Source organism: Nelumbo nucifera, chromosome 6 (assembly GCF_055504915.1).
Source record: "Nelumbo nucifera cultivar China Antique chromosome 6, China Antique-T2T, whole genome shotgun sequence".
Lineage (NCBI taxonomy): Eukaryota > Viridiplantae > Streptophyta > Magnoliopsida > Proteales > Nelumbonaceae > Nelumbo > Nelumbo nucifera.
Window position 1 is genome coordinate 41,118,503 of NC_142654.1, and position 20,273 is coordinate 41,138,775.

At 37.9% G+C, this 20,273-nt stretch overlaps 1 protein-coding gene across 6 annotated transcripts in view; it reads right to left on the reverse strand.

The window, feature by feature from the left end:
• The window catches only part of LOC104610650 (uncharacterized), a 37,987-nt gene that overhangs the window by 13,178 nt on the left and 4,536 nt on the right, over positions 1-20,273 (reverse strand). For 4 of the 6 annotated variants that reach the window (XR_016077520.1, XM_010277383.3, XM_010277381.3 and 1 more), the window contains 6 exons: positions 15,474-15,542; positions 14,281-14,901; positions 12,448-12,974; positions 12,235-12,299; positions 11,393-11,472; positions 10,354-10,458 (listed from right to left, as the gene is read on the reverse strand). Coding sequence is in view for 5 of the 6 variants with exons in the window: in XM_010277383.3 (XP_010275685.1) it covers positions 10,354-10,458; positions 11,393-11,472; positions 12,235-12,299; positions 12,448-12,974; positions 14,281-14,901; positions 15,474-15,542 (1,467 nt within the window). In the remaining variant the exon portion in view is untranslated. The remainder of the gene's footprint in view (positions 1-10,353; positions 10,459-11,392; positions 11,473-12,234; positions 12,300-12,447; positions 12,975-14,280; positions 14,902-15,473; positions 15,543-20,273) is intronic. The other 2 variants (XM_010277382.3, XM_088890100.1) reach the window with 1 other exon arrangement.

The following is a 20,273-nucleotide window of genomic DNA, read 5'->3' on the forward strand; positions in this document are numbered from 1 at the left end:
TGAGCTACCTCAATACCCAAGAAATATCACAGCTCTCCCAAGTCTTTTACCTCAAACTCTTGACGAAGAAGTTGCTTAAGAGACTCAATCTCACTGTTATCACTTCCCGTCACTACAATATCATCCACATATACAACAAGTAGAGTTAAGGAAGAATCCACCTTCTTAATAAACAAGGTGTGATCTGACTGAGCCTGCACATAGCCAAACTTTTCAAGGGCTTGTTTGAATCTATCAAACCAAGCTCTGGGGGACTGTTTTAGTTCATACAAGGCTTTATTCAGCCGGAAAACCTTCATTCCTATCTCTGTACTATAAAAACTAGGAGGCAACTGCATGTGCACTTCTTCTTGCAAGTCTCCATTGAGTAATGAATTTTTAATATCCATATAGAACAAGGGCCAAGAGTAACTGGCTGCAAGAGATAATAAAACTCTGATAATGGTCATCTTTGCTACTGGTGCAAAAGTCTCAGTAATCTATACCATAAGCTTGAGTAAATCCCTTTGCAACTAACCAAGCCTTATACCTTTCAATGGAACCATCAGCATTATGTTTCACAGTAAACACCCATCTACATCCAACCGGTTTCTTCCCTTTAGGTTGATCAACTAGCTCCCAGGTATTGTTTCTCAGAAGGGCATCCATTTCTATCTTCATTTCATCCTTCCACTCAGAAACTAACAGGGCTTCCTATACTATTCTAGGAATGGGAATATCAACAATGGATGCAAGGAAGGACTTATAAGAGGGAGACAAATGATCATAAGACAAGAACTGTGAGATACAGTGGGATGTGGATGAGGTACAATGACGTTTGCCTTTACGGACTGCAATGGGAAGGTCAAGGTCATCCAATGGAGGTGAAGGCTCAACAAAAGATGGTGAAGGCTCAACAGTAGAAGTCTCATTTGTAATAGGAGATGAAGGAGCTGTGGTACCTAGATTTGGATCCGTAGAAGGAATTGGGGCTGACTTGGATTGCTGATGACCAAAATCAACCTGCCTCCACTGTCTGTGATAAACTCTCAAATCCCAACATATCTGACAACCTTTTCCATTACATCCCTCTTTACTCAATGGAACAAGTAAAGGAACTTCTGATGTGTTAACCCCAAAACTCTCCTCCTGAGAAGAAACCCTAGGATAATAAGGTAAATTCTCAAAGAAAATGACATCCATAGAGACAAATCTCTTCCCCGAAGTAGGTTCATAGCAACAATATCCCTTTTGAGTTTGTGCATAACCAAGGAAAATACATCTTGAAGCTTTTAAAATCAAATTTGGAACGGTGAGGGCCAAGAGTCTGAACAAAGCAAGTACAACCAAAGGTTTTAAGAGGGATAGAGAACAACTTTTTATTAGGATACAAAAGGGTGAATAGAGGTTTCATGTCAAGAACCCGTGAAGGGATTTGGTTGATGAGATATACAGTCGTGAGAATAACATCTCCCCAAAAACGTATAGGCACATTGGAGTTAAATATGATACTTCTAGCCACCTCCACTATGTGCCTATTCTTTCTCTCAGCCACCCCGTTCTGATGGGGGGTATGAGGGCAGGTACTTTGATGGATAATCCCATGGTCAAGGAAATATGAGGCTAGTGATGTTTTAAAGTACTCTTTCGCATTATTGAATCTGAAAATTTTGATTTTTACCCCAAACTGGGTTAAAATCATCTGATGGAAGATCCGGGTCAAGGTAGGAACCTCATCTCGAGAACGCATCAAGTAGACCCAAGAAAAACGAGTGTAGTCATCAACAAACAACAAGAAATATTTGTACCCCCTCCCCCCAACAAGAAATACTACTTCTTTTATTACTTAATGAATAAGTTGTTCTACAATGCTTTGCAAGCTCACAACTTTCACATTTTAAACTGGACATATGGATAGACTCAAATAAACTAAGAAACAAGCTTTTCAGACCTAAAAGATAAATGACCCAAACGGTTATGCCAAAGCATAAATTGACTAACAGACTAAGAAACAAAAGACCCCCTAACTTCACTATCTTCCCAATGCGAAATTCCTCCAAGCAAATAGATCCCATTTGTCTCACGGCTAGTCCCAATCACCTTCCTTGTCTCAAAATCCTAAAAAACACATCGATCAGGAAAAAAGTTACTGAGCAATTATGGTTTTAGTAATGCTACTAACTGAAAGCAAATTAGTATTAAGTTTAGGAACATGCAAAATAGAAGACAAGGAAATGGCACTAGACAAATGATGTCTCCCTTGCCAGAGATGGGAACAAGTGAACCATCAGCAATAGACACCTTGTCTCTGCCAGAGGATAAGTGATAGGTAGTAAACAGTGAGGGTAAGCCAGTCATATGATCAGATGCACCTGAGTCTATCACCCAACAATGTTCAATGTTACCTAGAGCTGAAGCATGATAAGTTGAGGCCCGTATACCTGAATGAGCAAAAAGTTGAGGTGGGAGGAGCTGATGTTGTGACTGGCGGTTGAGATGATGATGCTGAATTACCAATTTCATTTTCCAACTGGGTCAAAGCAGCTCGGACAACAACTAGAGTGTCTAGTGGTGCTGCTTTTGTGCCTGATGAGGTTGCACAATCAATAGTAACAGCTATATTAGCATTCCCCTTTTTATTTTTGAGTTTTGCTGGAACTAGATGAGTATGTAACTTCCAACAGGTTTCTTTGGTATGCTTAGGTTTCTTGCAATGTTGACATATTAGGTCCTCCTTGTCTTCCTTCTTCATATCTCTCTCCTTATCACCCCTAAACTTGGGTTTAGTTGCTGCCAAGCCTGATTCAAGGGGCTAATGCTGCAACATAACCTTCCTTCTACTCTCTTCACTATGCACTAGAGAGTAGACTTGTGATAAGGTCACACTATCTTTTGTTAGAAGTTCATGTCTAAAAATGCCATACTTAGAATTCAGACCAGCTAAGAACTCAAACACCCTATTAGTTTCAACCTGCTTTCTATAAGTCTGTGCATCCTTCAGACTTTCCCACTCAATTGTTTCTAAATGATCAATTTTATGCCACAAGGATTTCAAGGTTGAAAAATTAACCGAGGCTAGTTTCTCTCCTTGTTTAAGGTTATTTACTTCACATTTCAGCTCATAAGCCCTAGCAACATTAAGGGATTGGGAGTAGGTCTCTTTCATGATATCCCAAATTTCCATAGTAGTTTTTGCCCATAAATAGTTCTGGCTGATATGTGGCTGCATGGAGTTGCACAACCATGTCATAACCAAATAGTTCTCCTGAACCCATTTGGCATATATTTGGTCCTCCTTGGCTGGTTCCTTCACATCCCCTAGCAAATAACTTAGATTTCCTCTATCCCCAATAGACATAATGGCTGATTAGGCCCACTCCAAGTAGTTTGATCCATCAAACTTGGTAGTGGTAATCTGAAAACTGTTCTCAGGTATGCTACCAGCACCACTAGCCCCAAAAAACTTTCCCCTTGGCTCTTAAACTCCATTCTTTGTCAAGGTAAAGGTCAAAAAATACCTCTTTTATCACTGAGACTGGGTAATTACACCCAGAATTTGCTAACAGCCGAACCTACTCTACTCTTCTAGGTCGGCAATCCACCTAGAAAATTAGAACAACTCTGATGATCTTCCAAAGAACTAAACACCTTAGTCTACAAGGCTGAAACTGAACTAATTGCAGCCCTAGAATTGGCGACAGTCAAGAATTTAGGGTCTTAAACCTAGAACCAGTCGTAGGTCAAGAAACAAACAAAGAACTAGTCCAAGAAGTGAGATCTCTCAGCCGCACCTTTTAAAATAACCAGAAAAATGTTCTTTTAATAGATCAATCACAAAGAACAGTCCAAGAAGAGAGATCTCTCAGCCGCACCTCTTAAAATAACCAGAAAAAATGTTCTTTTAATAGATCAATCTCAAAAACTCAACTTACTTCCGTGAAACTTTGGCCGCCACCTTCAAAATCAAGTCTGAACCCTAATCTTGAAAGTCCTTCCTTTTGTTTGACTCTTCCTGATTGTTGGACATCCTCCAATGCTAGCTGCACACTGCCAACAATCTCCAAGACTCGGCCTATGGTAAGCAGTGAAGAGAGTAGTCACCAGGTTCAGTTACAGAGTCCACCTACAAAACACTTTGCACATGTTGGAATAAAGCCAAAGGGTCTAATTGAGAAGAAAGAGATGGTTTGTGAATATTGCAAGAAACCGATGCATACTAAGGACACTTGCTGGAAGCTTCATCTTGATCTTCTACCTGACAGGTTTAAAAATAACAATAGTTTTAAGAAGACCAGTCAGACAGGAAAGCCTAAGATAGTTAATGTTGCAACAATACCCAAAGGAGGAAGTAAGAAGAAAAGTCAACCATGGAACAGTTGGCAACAATGAAGGTAGATTTTGATAAGTATGGAAGGTTGTTAAATCACTTGGAAGACATTGTCTCTACTTCTCACTCTTCAGGCAACACATCATCATCATCCATATTTGCTTACTCAGGTATTCGTGCTTCTGCAAACCATGCTTCAGTTTCAGGTAATCATAAAATCCCTTGGATCATTGATTCTGGTGCATCAGACCATATGACCAACTTGTATAATCTTTTTTGTTCATACCACCTTCTCTCTGGTAAGGAGAAAATATCTCGTTGATGGGTTTGTTGCTCCCATTTCTAGCAAGGGAGATATCAAGACCTCTGACACCCTTATTTATCCTTTGTTCTTCATGTCCCCAAACTTAATACAAATCTTTTATCTGTTAGCAGCTTAACTAAATCCATGAACTATAGTATAACCTTCTTTCCCACTCATTGTGTTTTTCAGGACCAACAATCTCAGAGGATGTGGGAGTGGCTATGAAGCGAATGGAATATACTTGCTAGACACACCTAATAGGATTCTTGGACCACCTCATGGAGTTGCCTTGGAGTCAGTTCTGTCAAAGTTTGTTGACAAAGTCATGTTATGTCATTTTCGGTTTGGTCATTTGTTTTTTTCTGCTTGGAGCCACTTGTTCCCAAATATGTTTTAAGGGAGTATCTTTATCAAATCTTCATTGTGAATCGTGTGAACTGGCAAAGCATTGTAGACAATCTTATTCAGTAAACAATAAAAGATTCATTTCTCATTTTCATATTGTTCACTCTAATGTGTGGGGGCCATATCATTTGCTTGCTATGGGGGGTTACAAATACTTTATCCTTTTTATTGATGATTATTCTCGTTACACTTGGATTTATCTCATGAAATTGATAGACACTTGAATTTCTGTTTAGGTACTGTCCAATCAGCATCCAAAGGAAGCAAAAAAACTTCAGAGACTTTTTCACAAACACAAGGTGGGCAGTAGAGGAGATCACATTGTCGAAAGATTAATACAGCCCAAAAAATAGTCTGTACAGGTACCCTAAACAGTCCAAAAGAAAAGGCCAACCAACAGTACTGATTCCAGAGATATTTCAGCCACTTGAAAGTCCAAACAATATGAAAACAACCCAAAAATTTCTGGGCTAAAGCAGTCTAAAAGAACAGCCGAATAGCAGTACTGATTTCAGAGAAATTTTGGATACTTTAACAGTCTAGAAAAATATAAAGAAAACAACCCAAAAATTATTGGGCACCACTCTCAATCTCTGGTTTAAGCTCTAAATCAGGAACCAACATGTTTTCTCCGATTCTTCCTAGTCACCAGACAGCTCTCCAAGAGATTTGAATCTTGGGCACCTTCTTCAATCTCTAATGACCTCCAAGAAACAAGCGACTCAAACTGAAGTTTCCAGCCCTAGAACAACTCTCATGTAGTCGGCTGGACAACACCTACATGAGAGCCCAAGCCAAGTTTAGGCCTGCTCTGATACCAAGAAGAAAAACAGTCCTTGAGAATAGAGGACTGTTTAGAACGGATGCGGAAATCAAAAGAAAACAGCAAAAATCCTTCTTCTAAGGAAGAGAGGATGAAGAAGAAGATGGCGGCAATAAGGGTTCAGAGGAAGAGAGTTTTGAACCTTAATCTCTCCTCTTACCCCCTAACACTATTTTATTAAGTTAAACTTTAATAATTTACAAAGAGGCCCTTAGTTGGGCAAGAAATTAAAAGAACATAACATAGAAAAAATAGGCCCAGAATAAGGCCCATTACAGTAAAGAACATAAAAAATAAGGATAAACAGTCTATGGGCCATTCGGCCCATCTTCTCTACACCTGCTATGGGGGGTTACAAATACTTTATCCTTTTTATTGATGATTATTCTCGTTACACTCGGATTTATCTCATGAAATCCCAGGATGAAGTACCAACTATTGTGCAAAAATTTCATGCCTAGTTTTTAAGCATCTGGGTATTGTTTTGACTTCAAGTAAGTTTATAAAGACCATATTTCTGGTTTTTTAATTTTCGTTTGATTAATGGAGCAATACGGAAGTGAGTTCAAGCAGGTGTCAATTTCGGGGCTTGGCTCGGTAGGTTCCGTTTTAACTGGTGTGACCACAATTAAGTTAGATGGAACCAATTATCTTTCTTGGGCACAATCTATAAGTATTTATGTCTGTAGTAAAGGAAAACTAGGGTATCTCACAGGCAATAAGGTGAAACCCGAAGAGACAGACCTTGAATTTGATAAATGGATGCAGGAGAACTATACAGTCAAAGAATGGTTGGTCAACTCTATACAGCCCCATATAAGTCAACATTACCTCTGGATGTCTTCGGCCAAGGAAACTTGGGATAGTGTTACTAAACCCTATTCACAGAAGTTGAATGTAGCAAGAGCCTACAAGCTAAAAAGTGATGTGAAGAACCTAAGACAGGGGGAGAAAAGTGTGGCAATCTATTATTCTATGCTGAAATCCCTATGGCACGAAATTGATGTCATGGAGACAATTGTATGGGAAAGTACGAAGGATGCAAAAACTTTTAGGAAGTTGGTGGAACGAAACAGGGTCTTTGAGTTTCTTACAAGACTCAACCCTGAGTTTGACATCATTAGGCAGAATATTTTGGCCAAGGATGAGTTAACTCTTGCCCAAGAATATGCTATGGTAAGCAATGAAGAGAATAGTCAGCAGGTTCAGTTACAAAGTCCACCTACAAAACACTTTGCACATGTTGGAATAAAGCCAAAAGGGTCCAACTGAGAAGAAAGAACAGTTTGTGAATATTGCAAGAAACCGATGCATACTAAGGACACTTGCTGGAAGCTTCACCCTGATCTTTTACCTAACAGGTTTAAGAATAACAATAGTTTTAAGAAGACCAGTCAGACAGGAAAGCCTAAGATAGTTAATGTTGTAACAGTACCCAAAGGAGGGAGTAAGAAGAAAAGTCAACCATGGAACAGTTGGCAGCAATGAATGTAGATTTTGAGAAGTATGGAAGGTTGTTAAATCACTTGGAAGCCGCTATCTCTACATCTCACTCTTCAGGCAACACATCATCATCATGATATTTGCTCACTCAAGTATTCGTGCTTTTGCAAACCATGCTTCAATTTCAATAATCATAAAATCCCTTGGATCATTGATTCCGGTGCATCAGACCATATGACCAACTTGTCTAATCTTTTTTGTTCATACCACCTTCTCTCTGGTAAGGAGAAAATATCTCTTGCTGATGGGAGTGGCCATGGGGTGAATGAAATATACTTGTTGGACACACCTGATAGGATTCTTGGACCACCTCATGGATTTGCGTTGGAGTCAGTTCTATCAAAGTCTGTTGACAAAGTCATGTTATGTCATTTTTGGTTTAGTCATTTGTCTTTTTCTGCTTGGAGTCATTTGTTCTCAAATATGTTTGAGTGAGTGTCTTTATCAAATCTTCATTGTGAATCGTGTGAGCTAGCAAAGCATTGTAGACAATCTTATTCAGTAAGCAATAAAAGATCCATTTCTCTTTTTCATATTTTTCACTCTGATGCGTGGGGGCCATATCATTTGCCTGCTATGGGGGGTTACAAGTACTTTATGCTTTTTATTGATGATTATTCTCGTTACACTTGGATTTATCTCATGAAATCCCAGGACGAAATACCAACTATTGTGCAAAAATTTCATGAACTTATTCTTATCCAATTTAACACCCAGATCAAAATATTCTATTATGATAATGCTAAGGAGTATTTTGAGAAAACCCTCTCATCCTATCTTGAAGCTTTTAGAGTTATTCATCAAAGTTCTTGTTCCTACACTCCACAACAAAATGGAGTGGCAGAGAAAGAACTGACATGTGGTTTGAGGTTGCCAGACCCCTAATTTTTGCATCCCACGTTCCTATAAAATTTTGGGGAGATGTTGTCCTTATTGCTACTTTTTTTATTAACTGTATAACTTCCCGGGTTCTTGGCTTCAAAACCCCCTTTAGCCTTCTTTTTCCAGATGATGATCTCTTCTCTTCCTCTCCGTGTTTTTGAGTGCACCTACTATATACATGTTCATAGCCATCAAAGGCACAAATTTGAACTTAAGGCTCGTAGCTGTGTTTTTCTGAGATATGCCTTCATGCAGAAGGGATATTACTGTTTTAATCCGGTTAGTGGCACCTGCTTTGTATCTCGGGATGTCACATTTACTGAGTCTACTTCTTTCTTTAGTATTCCTCCTGAGGGGGAACAATCTGAGGAACCCTTTGCTATGTCTCTAGCAGTTCCTCTTCTCATTCCTTTTGAGTCATCTGATGAGGTGTCCACTTCTCCCACTTGGCCTACCTCCAATATTCCTGCTCTTCCTCCACCTCATCCTCCTGTAATTCCTACTCATCCTGTTCTCCAAAGGTGGCACCAAATACACAGATTCAGACATGGGCAAGTTGTTTCCACTTCTACAGAAGAGCCCCCTGCTTCTTCCACCATTACTGAGGTAACAGGTCAGCCTTACTCTGACTCATCTACTTCTTTCCTAGACCTTGATCTTCCTATTGCTCTTCGCAAGAGCAAGCGAAAGTGTACAACCCACTGTATATATCTAAACACCTGTCCTATAGCCTTCTATCCCCTACCTACTACTCTTTTCTTGCTTCTGTTTCTTCCCATGTTATACCCAGGTCTGTACCAAAAGCCCTATCTAAACTTGAATAGAGGAATGCTATGATGGATGAACTGGATGCTTTGTATAAGAACCATACCTAGGATATTGTGCATTTGCCAGAAGGGAAGGAACCAGTGGGTTGTAAATGGATATTTGCCATTAAATATCATTTTGATGGCTCTATTGAGAGGTTTAAGGCCAGGCTGGCTGCTAAAGGCTACACTAAGATGTATGGTATTGACTATCTTGAGATCTTTGCTCTTGTGGCTAAGATGACCTCAGTCCGGGTTTTGTTGTCCCTAGCTACTACTTTTGAATGGCCTCTCCACCAGTTTGATGTTAAAAATGTCTTCTTGAATGGGGATCTACATGAAGAGGTCTATATGTCTTTGCCTCCGGGAGTGTATGGAAAGAAAATGCAAAGGAAGGTGTATAAACTGCAGAAATCCATTTATGGTCTCAAACAGTCTCCTCGGGCCTGGTTTGAGAGATTCAAGGTTGCTCTTGTCCCATTTGGTTACACATAAGCTCAATTGACCATACCTTGTTCTTGAAAAGAAGTGGCTCTCTGGTGACCTTTCTAATAGTTTATGTTGATGATATTGTGGTCACAAGTAATGACACCCAGGAGGTCAGTAAACTCAAAAAGTTTCTTAACTCTAAATTTGAGATCAAGGATTTATGAGATCTCAGGTATTTTTTGGGCATTGAAGTTGCTAGATCTAAGGATGGTATGTTCATTTCTCAATGCAAGTATGTCCTTGACCTCCTTGCAGAGATTGGTAAACTTGGTGCTAAACCAGCCTCCACTCCTATTGATCCCAATCATAAGCTTTCTGCTACAGATGGTGAACTTCTATCTGATAGGGAGTGTTTCAGAGACTGCTTGGGAAATTGTTATATCTCTGCATGACTCGACCGGATATTTCCTATGCAGTGAATGTTATTAATCAGTTTATGCATTCTCCCAGAGATACACATTTACTTGCTGCAAAAAGAGTTTTGTGTTACTTGAAAGGTACTCCAGGGAAAGGCATTCTATTTGCCAAACATAGACACATGAAGCTGGAAGCATACACTGATGCTGATTGGGCAGGATGTATTGATGATAGGAGATCCACTTCGGGAATAGGACTCATGTAGCCAACCTCACATAGTTGGGACAAGGCCTAGATGATGATGATGATGATGAATGTTTTAGAGAACTCTGGATACATTGCTACTTGCCACCCATGTCACATCTCTAGGGAACACTGTCAGTAACCCTTAGTAAAGGAAAAGCCAAACCCTTTATAACTTCTCAAGCACCAGTACTTTGATATGACAAAAAGAACCTAAAAGAAAGAATTCATGTACCTGCAAAACATGAAAAGAGAGAGCACACCAGGTGCCTACATCACATGCATGATACAACCCACTTGAAATTCCACTTGATGTGAAGAGCACCCACTCCGCAAAAGCCTGCACAGAGCAATAAAAGAAGTTCATCACCACATAGATTAAGAATAGGAAGATCAGTGATAAAAACAAGTGAAAAGAACAAATGAGACAAACTTAAAATCATTGGAATGAAACCAAGTATAAATGGGTACCAAGGTTTTAGGTTCTGGAAATATGACGAAACCATAAATCATAAATATCTGAGCAATCACTCTTCAAGGCACTGCAATAAAAAAAAGAAGGGGCTACTGGTCCTTTGACATAGGGCTATAAACAGAGGTTTGTCAATTCCATTACTTATAAGATTTGTGTTTTAACTAATTGTGAGAGTACAAAAGTTTCACTTAGGGTTTTAGCTCTTTTAGGGTTTGCTTTTCCCTTTTGCTATTCTGACCCTCTTATGTGAGATACATTATATTATGCTATCTAGTTTTTAGGCAATAATTTGTTACAATAAGGGTAAAGTATATTGTATAATGAAAATATAATCTCAAACTTGGATTTTTATCAGATTGATTCAGCATAAATCTTAATGTACTCTATTCTCAATCTGAATTCTATGCTATTATTTGAACAGAATTTGACCTGATCACAATAGACATTCTCAACAACTTATGGTCCTCCAAAGAAGAAAACACTCCAAGGGAATTAGGGGGATAGACAGTCTCCTACAAGTGAATAGCCTATAATTTTATTTTATTTTTTTTTTGAAAATGAATAGCCTATAAATAATCATATCATAAATTACCAAAGAAGTTGGGCTCTAACATTATTCCATTGACAAAAAAAATTGAACTTGAAACACTGGGTGAAACAGAAAAACAGACCACAAAATTCATGATATGTATTTTGGATAATGAAAGCTTCAATATTCAAGTTTAATTGAAATTAGATCTGCACCATTTACATCAAGAGCTTGCAGATAAATCCAAGTAACTTTGCAGTCGAAGCTTACCTTTTTCCGAAGGGACCAAAATGCAGGCAATAAGGCTGCTGCATTTGATGCAACAAGTGCAATTGACTGCCATTTATGTCCTACATTATTTCATCATATAAAGAGCTTCAGGAAATTTACTAGATGGAAGAAATATGCAAACATGTTATATTACATGACATATATAAGGAAAATTTTCTGGAAGGATCAGATCCAAATTAAGCTGCCCATTAACCATGAGAGAATCAATTGATAGGTCTTTCATTATGAAATCAACTGCTTTCTTAGACATTTAGGTGGGCCTAAATTTACAACTTCAACTTGTTTCTGTAACAGTTTAGGAATCCTTTCATAAAAGCAAGTATGTCCTCTAATTAAACAATTTAACTCATCATGTTTGATGAAAGGAAAACATTGGGTATCTGCCTCATTTTTTCTGCCAAGTATAGTGTTAAGATAAATCTCCATTATGTTAGATATAAGAGAGCTAAGACAATTGGTGCATGCAGTTCTAGCAAAGGAAAAAAAGAATGTTAATAAAGGTTCAATGCAAGAAAAGCCTCTTACCAATAGCCCCCTTGCCATGGCAATAACACACATTCTATGTGATGTTACATGCTGTTTGAAAAATCTTTTCCAGGTTCATTACACAATTGTCATTTGCACATGTAAGGGATCTCAGTGATATTATTGTATTAACAAAATAAGCAACCAGAAAAACACTAAAAAACAAAACAAAACAAAGGATAGGGAAGTTAACAAGGAAAACTAGGTTGCAATAACAAATGGGGCAAGAAGCAGAAAGATTTATTAGGACCCACCAGAATGCCATCCTTCTCCATATGGTTTAAGATGAGACATACCTTGGCGTGACACAATTTCAACACTGCAATCAAAGCCTCCATGGTTCCGATCACAGGAGCAATAGCTGAGATGAAATACAAGAAAGTTAGAAAACAAAGGATTCTCTGACTTCCAAATTTAGATTTAGACATTATAAAAAGAAGAGGTAGGAAGGATAAAAAACTGATTTCCTTGGGAAGCTTCAAAAATAAGACTACAACCAGATATTTTACCTGTATAGTGTCAAACCACTTGCATCCACAACAGATTGGCATGACCCATGACCAGAACATCGTTTTGGACATCTCTCAATAGAAATAGACATTATAGTCAGAAGTTTGGAAGGTCTACCATGCCTCAGTCCAAGACCCCAAGTTCCTTCTCTAGCATATAAGATATAAAAGTCCACTCCTTTGTCACTAGAATCATACAATTTGAAAAACATGGATCCATTGCTATTAGTTGTCCTGTTCACATAATAGTAATCCCAGGTATCAGTGGAAGGTAACCCTCCAAACCTGGCATATATTTCATATTCTACTTTTGTATCCGACTTTATTTGGATGCGCATATTGCCTCCAGCTACACCATTAGGAATGTCCAGAAGAAAGTAAGTCCAAGCAACATCTAATTTGTTTCTAAATGAGAAGTTGCTTAGAAGGGGCTCCAGAGGGAAATTAGCTGATTCCAAGGACAGCTTTTCATCAATTGGTAAATAATACGACTCAAATGGAGCAGAGGGATTTTTCCTAAGGACAGTCTGCAGAAAATCATCTCAACCAGTCAAAACATATCAGAAAAAATAAGTTATGCTTAGATTTGATTTATAACAAGTAACAAAGAAACAAATCAAATAATGCATATTACAATATAAACAACAGAAAAATGTATTTTTATGAACTTGAAGGACAGAACAGGTTCATGATAAAGAGCAGTATGCATAAGTCAACCAAATAAGAGGATTTGAAAATTCCATGCAGATTAATAGAAGGAATTCTGAGACTGCAAAAATAATTAATTATCCCCTATGTTCTTTTTTCTCTTTAAGAGAATATGAATCAAGAGATCAAATATAGTAAATAAAAAAGAAAGTTGCACGACACGAACTTGGCATCTTCATAAAAATCTAGAAAGCTCAATGATTTCAACAGGGAAAGGATTCGGGTAGACTTATAGAAGATGGAAGTAATTTTATAAACAAGTCAAGAGTCCAAACCAGCTTCCTCGTCTTATTTCATTTGGTTCAAAATAAATTTGTAATAAAAGTCAGTTGGAGTTTCTGCAGCAAACAAGTTGAAACTGGTTTGAGACATCATCTCGATCAAACATGCAATACTAGTAAATTCTTAACAAGGCACCCCCTTCCACAGAAAAATAGAAAAAAAAAAGATAAGAAAAAGTAAAATGGTAATCAAGTTCCCAAATCTCATATAGCAATGGATGTAGCTAAGAGGGGACCAGCCCGTCTCTGTTACCTGCCTGCATGCATGCATTATTTCCACCCCGACTTCACTCTCCCACCCCAATTTTCAATTCACACATTTTGTGTTATCTTCTCAGTTGAAACTCAACCTAGGTGAGGGGTGTTATTTCACTCAGGCTGGTATGGGGGTAGGCAGGAAGGTTGCATCAGATAACAACACTCTTTTTGCATTCAACTCTGTTCTTATCAGTTTAATACCATTTATGCACATTGACAATGAATGAAAACCATAAAATTATCCCTTGTAATGGTAAGAACCCATATAGAATCTTTGCATTATCTTTTCTTCCTAAACCTCAGATCTATGTGCTCTGGCTACATTAAAATTTATGCACCCATTTATTATTATTATGATTTCCATAAATATTTTGGGTTGTTAGGTAATACATTAACTCAGCTGAGTTGGAGTACAGGTTTCCAAGTGATATTTTAAGTAGAAGGTAAGCTTTCCTCTGAGATACATCAGTTACACTACATCTACATATCCTCATATAACAGTTACTAAGATTAACCAAAATAGAGAACTTTTAATAGGAGCTTGAATTGGCAAAAAGAAAGAATATAAATACACCAAGAATCCAACCTGAAGCATGTATTTTTGCCATGTACAGTTAGGCCCAGCCTTTCCAAATGGACATTCAATTGTTTTCCACTCCATGGAGTAACAAAGATCAGCTGTAATATTCATATCTTGCATATTTCCATGTACTTTTGACTGATTAATGGGTAGAATGTTGAAATACCAGCGACCTACCTTTGGTGAATTAATAACCAAAGGCATTTTAGCCAAGTCACTTGAATAATCGTAGGAAGTTGTCAGAGGAACTGCACCATGTCGAGCAAAACACATCAAAACAATTCCACTGGCATTCTCTGTCTTATTTGCAGCACTTGTTTGACCAGATCGGATATTTGTGGCCTTAATTATCAATTGTGTCGCTGCCCCTGCCACCTCCAAAGAGTAAATTTTGAGCTCACCATCTCCATGGCATACAGCTCCAAAAGAATTTTGGCAGCCAACAACACTTCCCACTGTCTGGTTGTGCATTTCATCTAAAAGATATCTTGGCTGCTTGTGGACACCAAATGTAGCACATGTAAGTGTATCAACTGTCTGGTTGCAGTATGGACCACACACTGTCGAGGTTGTGCACCCTTCTACACTTATATTGGCACTGAATGAGTATGCTGAGCCTCGAATAATCTGCATTGTTTCCAGAGTAAGAATAATAACTTTTAGGTCCCTAGAACCAGTAATGGATGATTATAAAGTGGCAAAAGTGTCTAAAGAACCAATTGAAACATTTATTACAGACAGAACAGGACAACCAAGAATCTGATACTATGAAATCCTGCAAACACAACACAGACAACACTAACACACACAAACAGGGTATTTCTCAAAGGCTTAGGGCCTTCTAGAAATAACATTTTAGCTTAGTTTGGTGACCAAGTAAGGCTCTTGCACTTTTCTTCTAAACTTTTTGTTATTTTTCTTTTTTATTTGATTGGAGGTTGCAAAGGGATATCCTCCTTTTAGAATAAACTTTAGTATCTATAGGAGGACATCTCTTGTATTTAAATTCTATCATCTGCATGACTTTAGTATCTGCCACCCCTCCACCCAAAGTAAATTCTGGGTTTTAAAAATTGAGTACTATTAGTGCCCTTGAATCATAGGAAAAGGGGTACAGCACAACAAGCTCAAACAAGGAAGAATGATGCAAGGTAACTACTACAGAAAGTATTATGTCCTAAATGGTAACAAATAAATACCATTTTTGATTGTGTTCTCACAGGTCCAATGCCATTGAAGAAACCAAGGTACCAAACTCCTGGAGAGATCTGCATAAAATCTTTATAAGTTGGACTTGTTCATTATTCTAACCAACTAATAAAGATGAAAATAAAAACAAAAATCTAAACAAAAAGAAGAAATAGGAAAACACTTTAAAAAAAAAAACTACAAGCCATTTTATTCCAAAACGATTTATCAATGATTATCATAAAAGTTAAAAGCACCCCAAGGGGAGGCACAAGGTGCAACCTCCGTTGAGAATAAAGTGTAAAAAGCCAAACAACGCACTAGAAATAAGATATTACAATGTTGGCCAGTACAGATGTTCCCATAATACCCCTTGTTTAGCAAGATAATGAGCCAAAGCATTTGCTGACCTGCTCACCAATGTGATCTAACAGACATGTTATTATTTGTTAACCAACTTGCCTTCTTTAGGAAATCCTTGTAGCACCAAATGACTGATCCCAGGTCTGTTAACTAGCCCACAACAATCTTAGAATTTCCTTTGATTAGAAGATGCTCAACGCCTAATTGATTTGCTATCCAATACCCTGTAGAGCTGCCAATATATCAGCCCCGACTGAGCCTCCTACTCGCACTAGACCAGAGTATAAGGCTAAGATGTTGCTGTCCTTATCTCTCAAGACTCTTCCTATGCTTGAGGGGCCAAGGCTTCCTTGATTGCTTCCATCAAAATTCAATTTTACCCAACTGTCATGTGATGAGGTTCAAAAACATTCATTTTCCTCCCTAGAAGAACTATTTTCCATTGCTAACCAATTCCTCCAAAGGTCATCAAAGGAGAATAATTGGAAAGAATCCAAAGTTTTAAACCAATGAATTGCCCTTGTTAAGATACACTCCTTGGTAAGTAGAAGACTTCGTTCCTTGGAAAATTCTTGCATTCCTTTAGAAGAAAAACAGTCCCAAAAGAATAAGAAGCTGATTAAAAGAAGAGGGGAAACAAGGGAGATAGCAATAGCAAGAAGAAGAAGAAGAGTTCGGTTGTGATAAGGGGGAAGAGAAAGGTCATTCATACCAATCTTCTTCCCCTAATCCTTTCATTAAAATGATTAATCACTATCAGGAAATTAAAAGTAAGCCCTTAGTGGGGTGGCTAAATAATTAAAACAAGAGAAAACTAATGCTAACAGGCCCATAAGAAAAGGCCCATTAACAGAACAGGACATAAAAAATATAAAGCACAATTGTGGGCTATGGGACATTTGGCCCATCTTCCCTACACTCCCCCTCAAGCTGAGCATAGATGTCAATCATACTCAGCTTGCTTGTATCATGTTGTAGCGTCACCTTGGAGACTCCTTTGGTAAGAATATCAACTAACTGTTCTTCAGATGCAATGAAAGGTAGACAAACTTCTCTAGAAGCCACTCTTTCTCTAATGAAATGCTTGTCGAGCTCAATATGCTTCGTTCTATCATGTTGTGCAGGATTGTGGGCGACGTTAATGGCATCCTGATTGTCACAATTCAGCACCAGTGGTCTGTCATACTCAACACTTAATTCCTCCATTAGGGATCGAAGCCAAAGTAACTCAGAAACTCCATGAGCCATAGCTTTGTACCCTGCCTCAGCTAAAGATCTAGTAACCACAAATTGTTTCTTGCTTCTCCAAGAAACAATATTGCCTATCACCATACTACAGTATCCCGAAGTTGACCTCCTATCATCAATGTTGCTTGCCCAATCAGCATCTATATAGGACTCCAGTTTCATATGACCATGTTTAGCAAAGATAACACCTTTCCCTAGAGTGCTCTTCAAGTAACATAAAATCCTCTCTGTTGTTGCTGCCATATGTGTATCTTTGGGAGCATGCATGAATTGGCTAATGCAGCTAACAGCATATGCAATGTCAAGATGAGTAATACAAAGATATAGCAGTTTTCCTAATAACCTTTGAAACACTCACTTATCCTCCAATAGTTCTCCATCAGAGGCAGAAATTTGCAACTCATATCAATAGGTGTAGCCATTGGTCTTGCACCCATTTTACCTATTTCAGTGAGAAAGTCTAGCACATACTTTTTAGAAGGGTCACCCTGCCCCTTGAAGAAAGGTATTTAGCCTTCCAAAAAGCCAACTAGACCCCAGATCTTAGGGAATATTTAGGGATTTAAAAAATCATAGATGATATTTTCCTTCTTTCTTAACCTAGAAGTCAATATTCTATTGTAATTAGCATATTCTACTTTATGAGTCTATAAATACGATAGGAACTTTTATAAGGGAATCAATGAAGGAAATACATTCTATGAACAGGTTTGTTTCTTTGGTTTGCTGCAGACTCCAAACACTTTTTAAAGGTGTTGACTCCTTCAAGCTATTAGGTGCCAACTCCTAAGTCCTAATAAACTTTCTAGGTGTTGACTTCTAGGGTATTCTATCCCTTTTTCTCTTTCTTTTATTACTCTACAGATTTGTTTCAGATCTGAATTGATATTGTCCGAACACATTAGGCCTACATTTCAGTATTGTGAATTTTGTCCTACATCAAATGCATTATAAATTAACAACATAAAAAACTTAGTTTGCTTATGTATTTAATAATTTATTCATTATAACCTAATCAGGTAAGATGGATTAAACATTCAATTAGCTTTTATTGCTCTCTAGTATGTTTCACAAATCCTGATTGATAAGATTTTTTCTTTTTGTTTTTGCTCCTTGATTGGTAAGATTTTTACCTAGTGAAAATATAGGAGAGAGATTACTAGTCCATTAGGTGATAAAATGAGGGATAACAAACCGAAATGGGTTGGATATATACATAAAAGACTGCCTGCTGCACCAATAAGAAGCAATCTGATGCAAGGGGCTGGAACCAAGATGAGACAGGATCAGGCGTAAAAGGACATTGGTTGAGGTAGTGAGAAATTATGTTGGGGCTTACAATTTAATAATGGTCAATGGATATGGCCCTTGATAGAACGGAATGACAAAACAGGATTGATGTAGCACAAACTTGTTCAAGCTACATAAGCCAAGTTGAATTCCAGTACTTCCAACTTAATCTATTTGCAGATGTAAGCTAAAGGACCTTCAGCTAGACACTCTTAAGGAGATTAGAACACAGGAGTCATCAACAAAAGGAAGAAGCCCAAGTCTCTTCCTTTAGCAATCCAAGGACAGAAGCCCCCACCTTGAGATGCTCTGGCCTTTAAATCAACAACAGTAGGGTTGTAGGAACTCTATTTGTAGAAAGGCTCAAAACCCATTCAAGTCTATCAAAGGTGAAGAAAAGAAACACTTCAAAAGCATTGCCCATGTCAATACACAGCTAGATAAGGTCTGCCATGTCTGGAGGGGACCATACAGAGGATTAAATAACTGCCAAAAGCCTACAGATTTGAGCACCCAAGACTTGATTTATATCTTTAATTCTTTATTCTCTCTTCTTTTTCCGTTTTTTTTTTTTTGTTTAAAAACCAGTGGATATTATTTTCCCCTGGGCAGACTTCAGTAATCTTGAGTTCCTTAAAGTTGAAGCATGGTCTTACTCCATGTTCATTTCTATATTGTACAATAATATACAACTCAGAGAAGGTGCTCATTTTACTACATATACTTTATTGTCTAAGTGTAATTTGATTTTCCTAGGGATCTAGAAATGAAATTTATGCACCTTTTCACTGATACAGTTGAGGCCTGAGGGGAGAGAGACAGAAAGACAGAGATAATCTAAACATGGTAAAATCTTGGGAATATATTGATAATTTCCCATGAATATCTAGGAAGGTTTGACTATCTTCAACAAAATATCTCTCAGCCTACAACATGAAATTGTTGTTTTTGTTGTTGTTGATGATGATGGTACCATATGGCCTTTCATAGACCAAAATAGAGTAATTTTACTGATGCTTCCGATCCCACTTAAGTGGGATAAGACTGATGATAATGACAATGAAGGTAACAGCAAAGATGATATTAGTATTAGTAATACCAAACACTAATTTTCAGTAAGATAGGTTTCACAAACTCTATTCTCCTGGATAAATTTATATTAGGAAATCTGTTGTTGAGATGCATACAAATGAGTTTTCAATGTATAAACTAAAGCTAAAAATGCTATGACTGTTAATACACAACTACTACCACCACTATAACATAAAACACAGCTTTAAAGCAGAATGAGGGAATAGGTAGGTGTGCTGCCAACCCACCTAAACAGGTTAGAAACCTATGATACCCAAATACATGTACGAGGGTGCCATATTATGTTGGATACTTCAAATTTTAGTGTAAATTTCATATCTATACTGTATCCAGGCATGTCCTTTCTGTATCTGGATAACATAGGTTGGGACAGGCTAGGATGTGATCTTTTTTTTGATAAATTACAGAAGATTTTCATTAATCAAGTCAAACTGATTACAAAGCAACCATCGTTAAAACAAGTACACTGGGATCCAGTTGAATGAGGCATTCAGGGAGGACCCTAGTGAGATAGCCATCCTTACCAAAGCCTTAAATTCCCAAGGTATTTGTTTTTGACCTTTCATCCAGCAAATAACACATGACAGTCTCCCTCCACTATTACATCTCTTAACCCCTGTTGTTGCAGTAATTTTAAACCCTGTATTAGAGCCATCAATGGTGCTCTCAAAGACTTCTCTTGTCCCACTGGGCCTGAAAAACTAAGCATAACATTTCTGACAACACCCCCTACACCCAATAGCCCCGGGTTTCTAATACAGCACCCATCAAAATTAAACTTGATTTTCCCACAATCTGGTGGACTCCATTGCATCCCT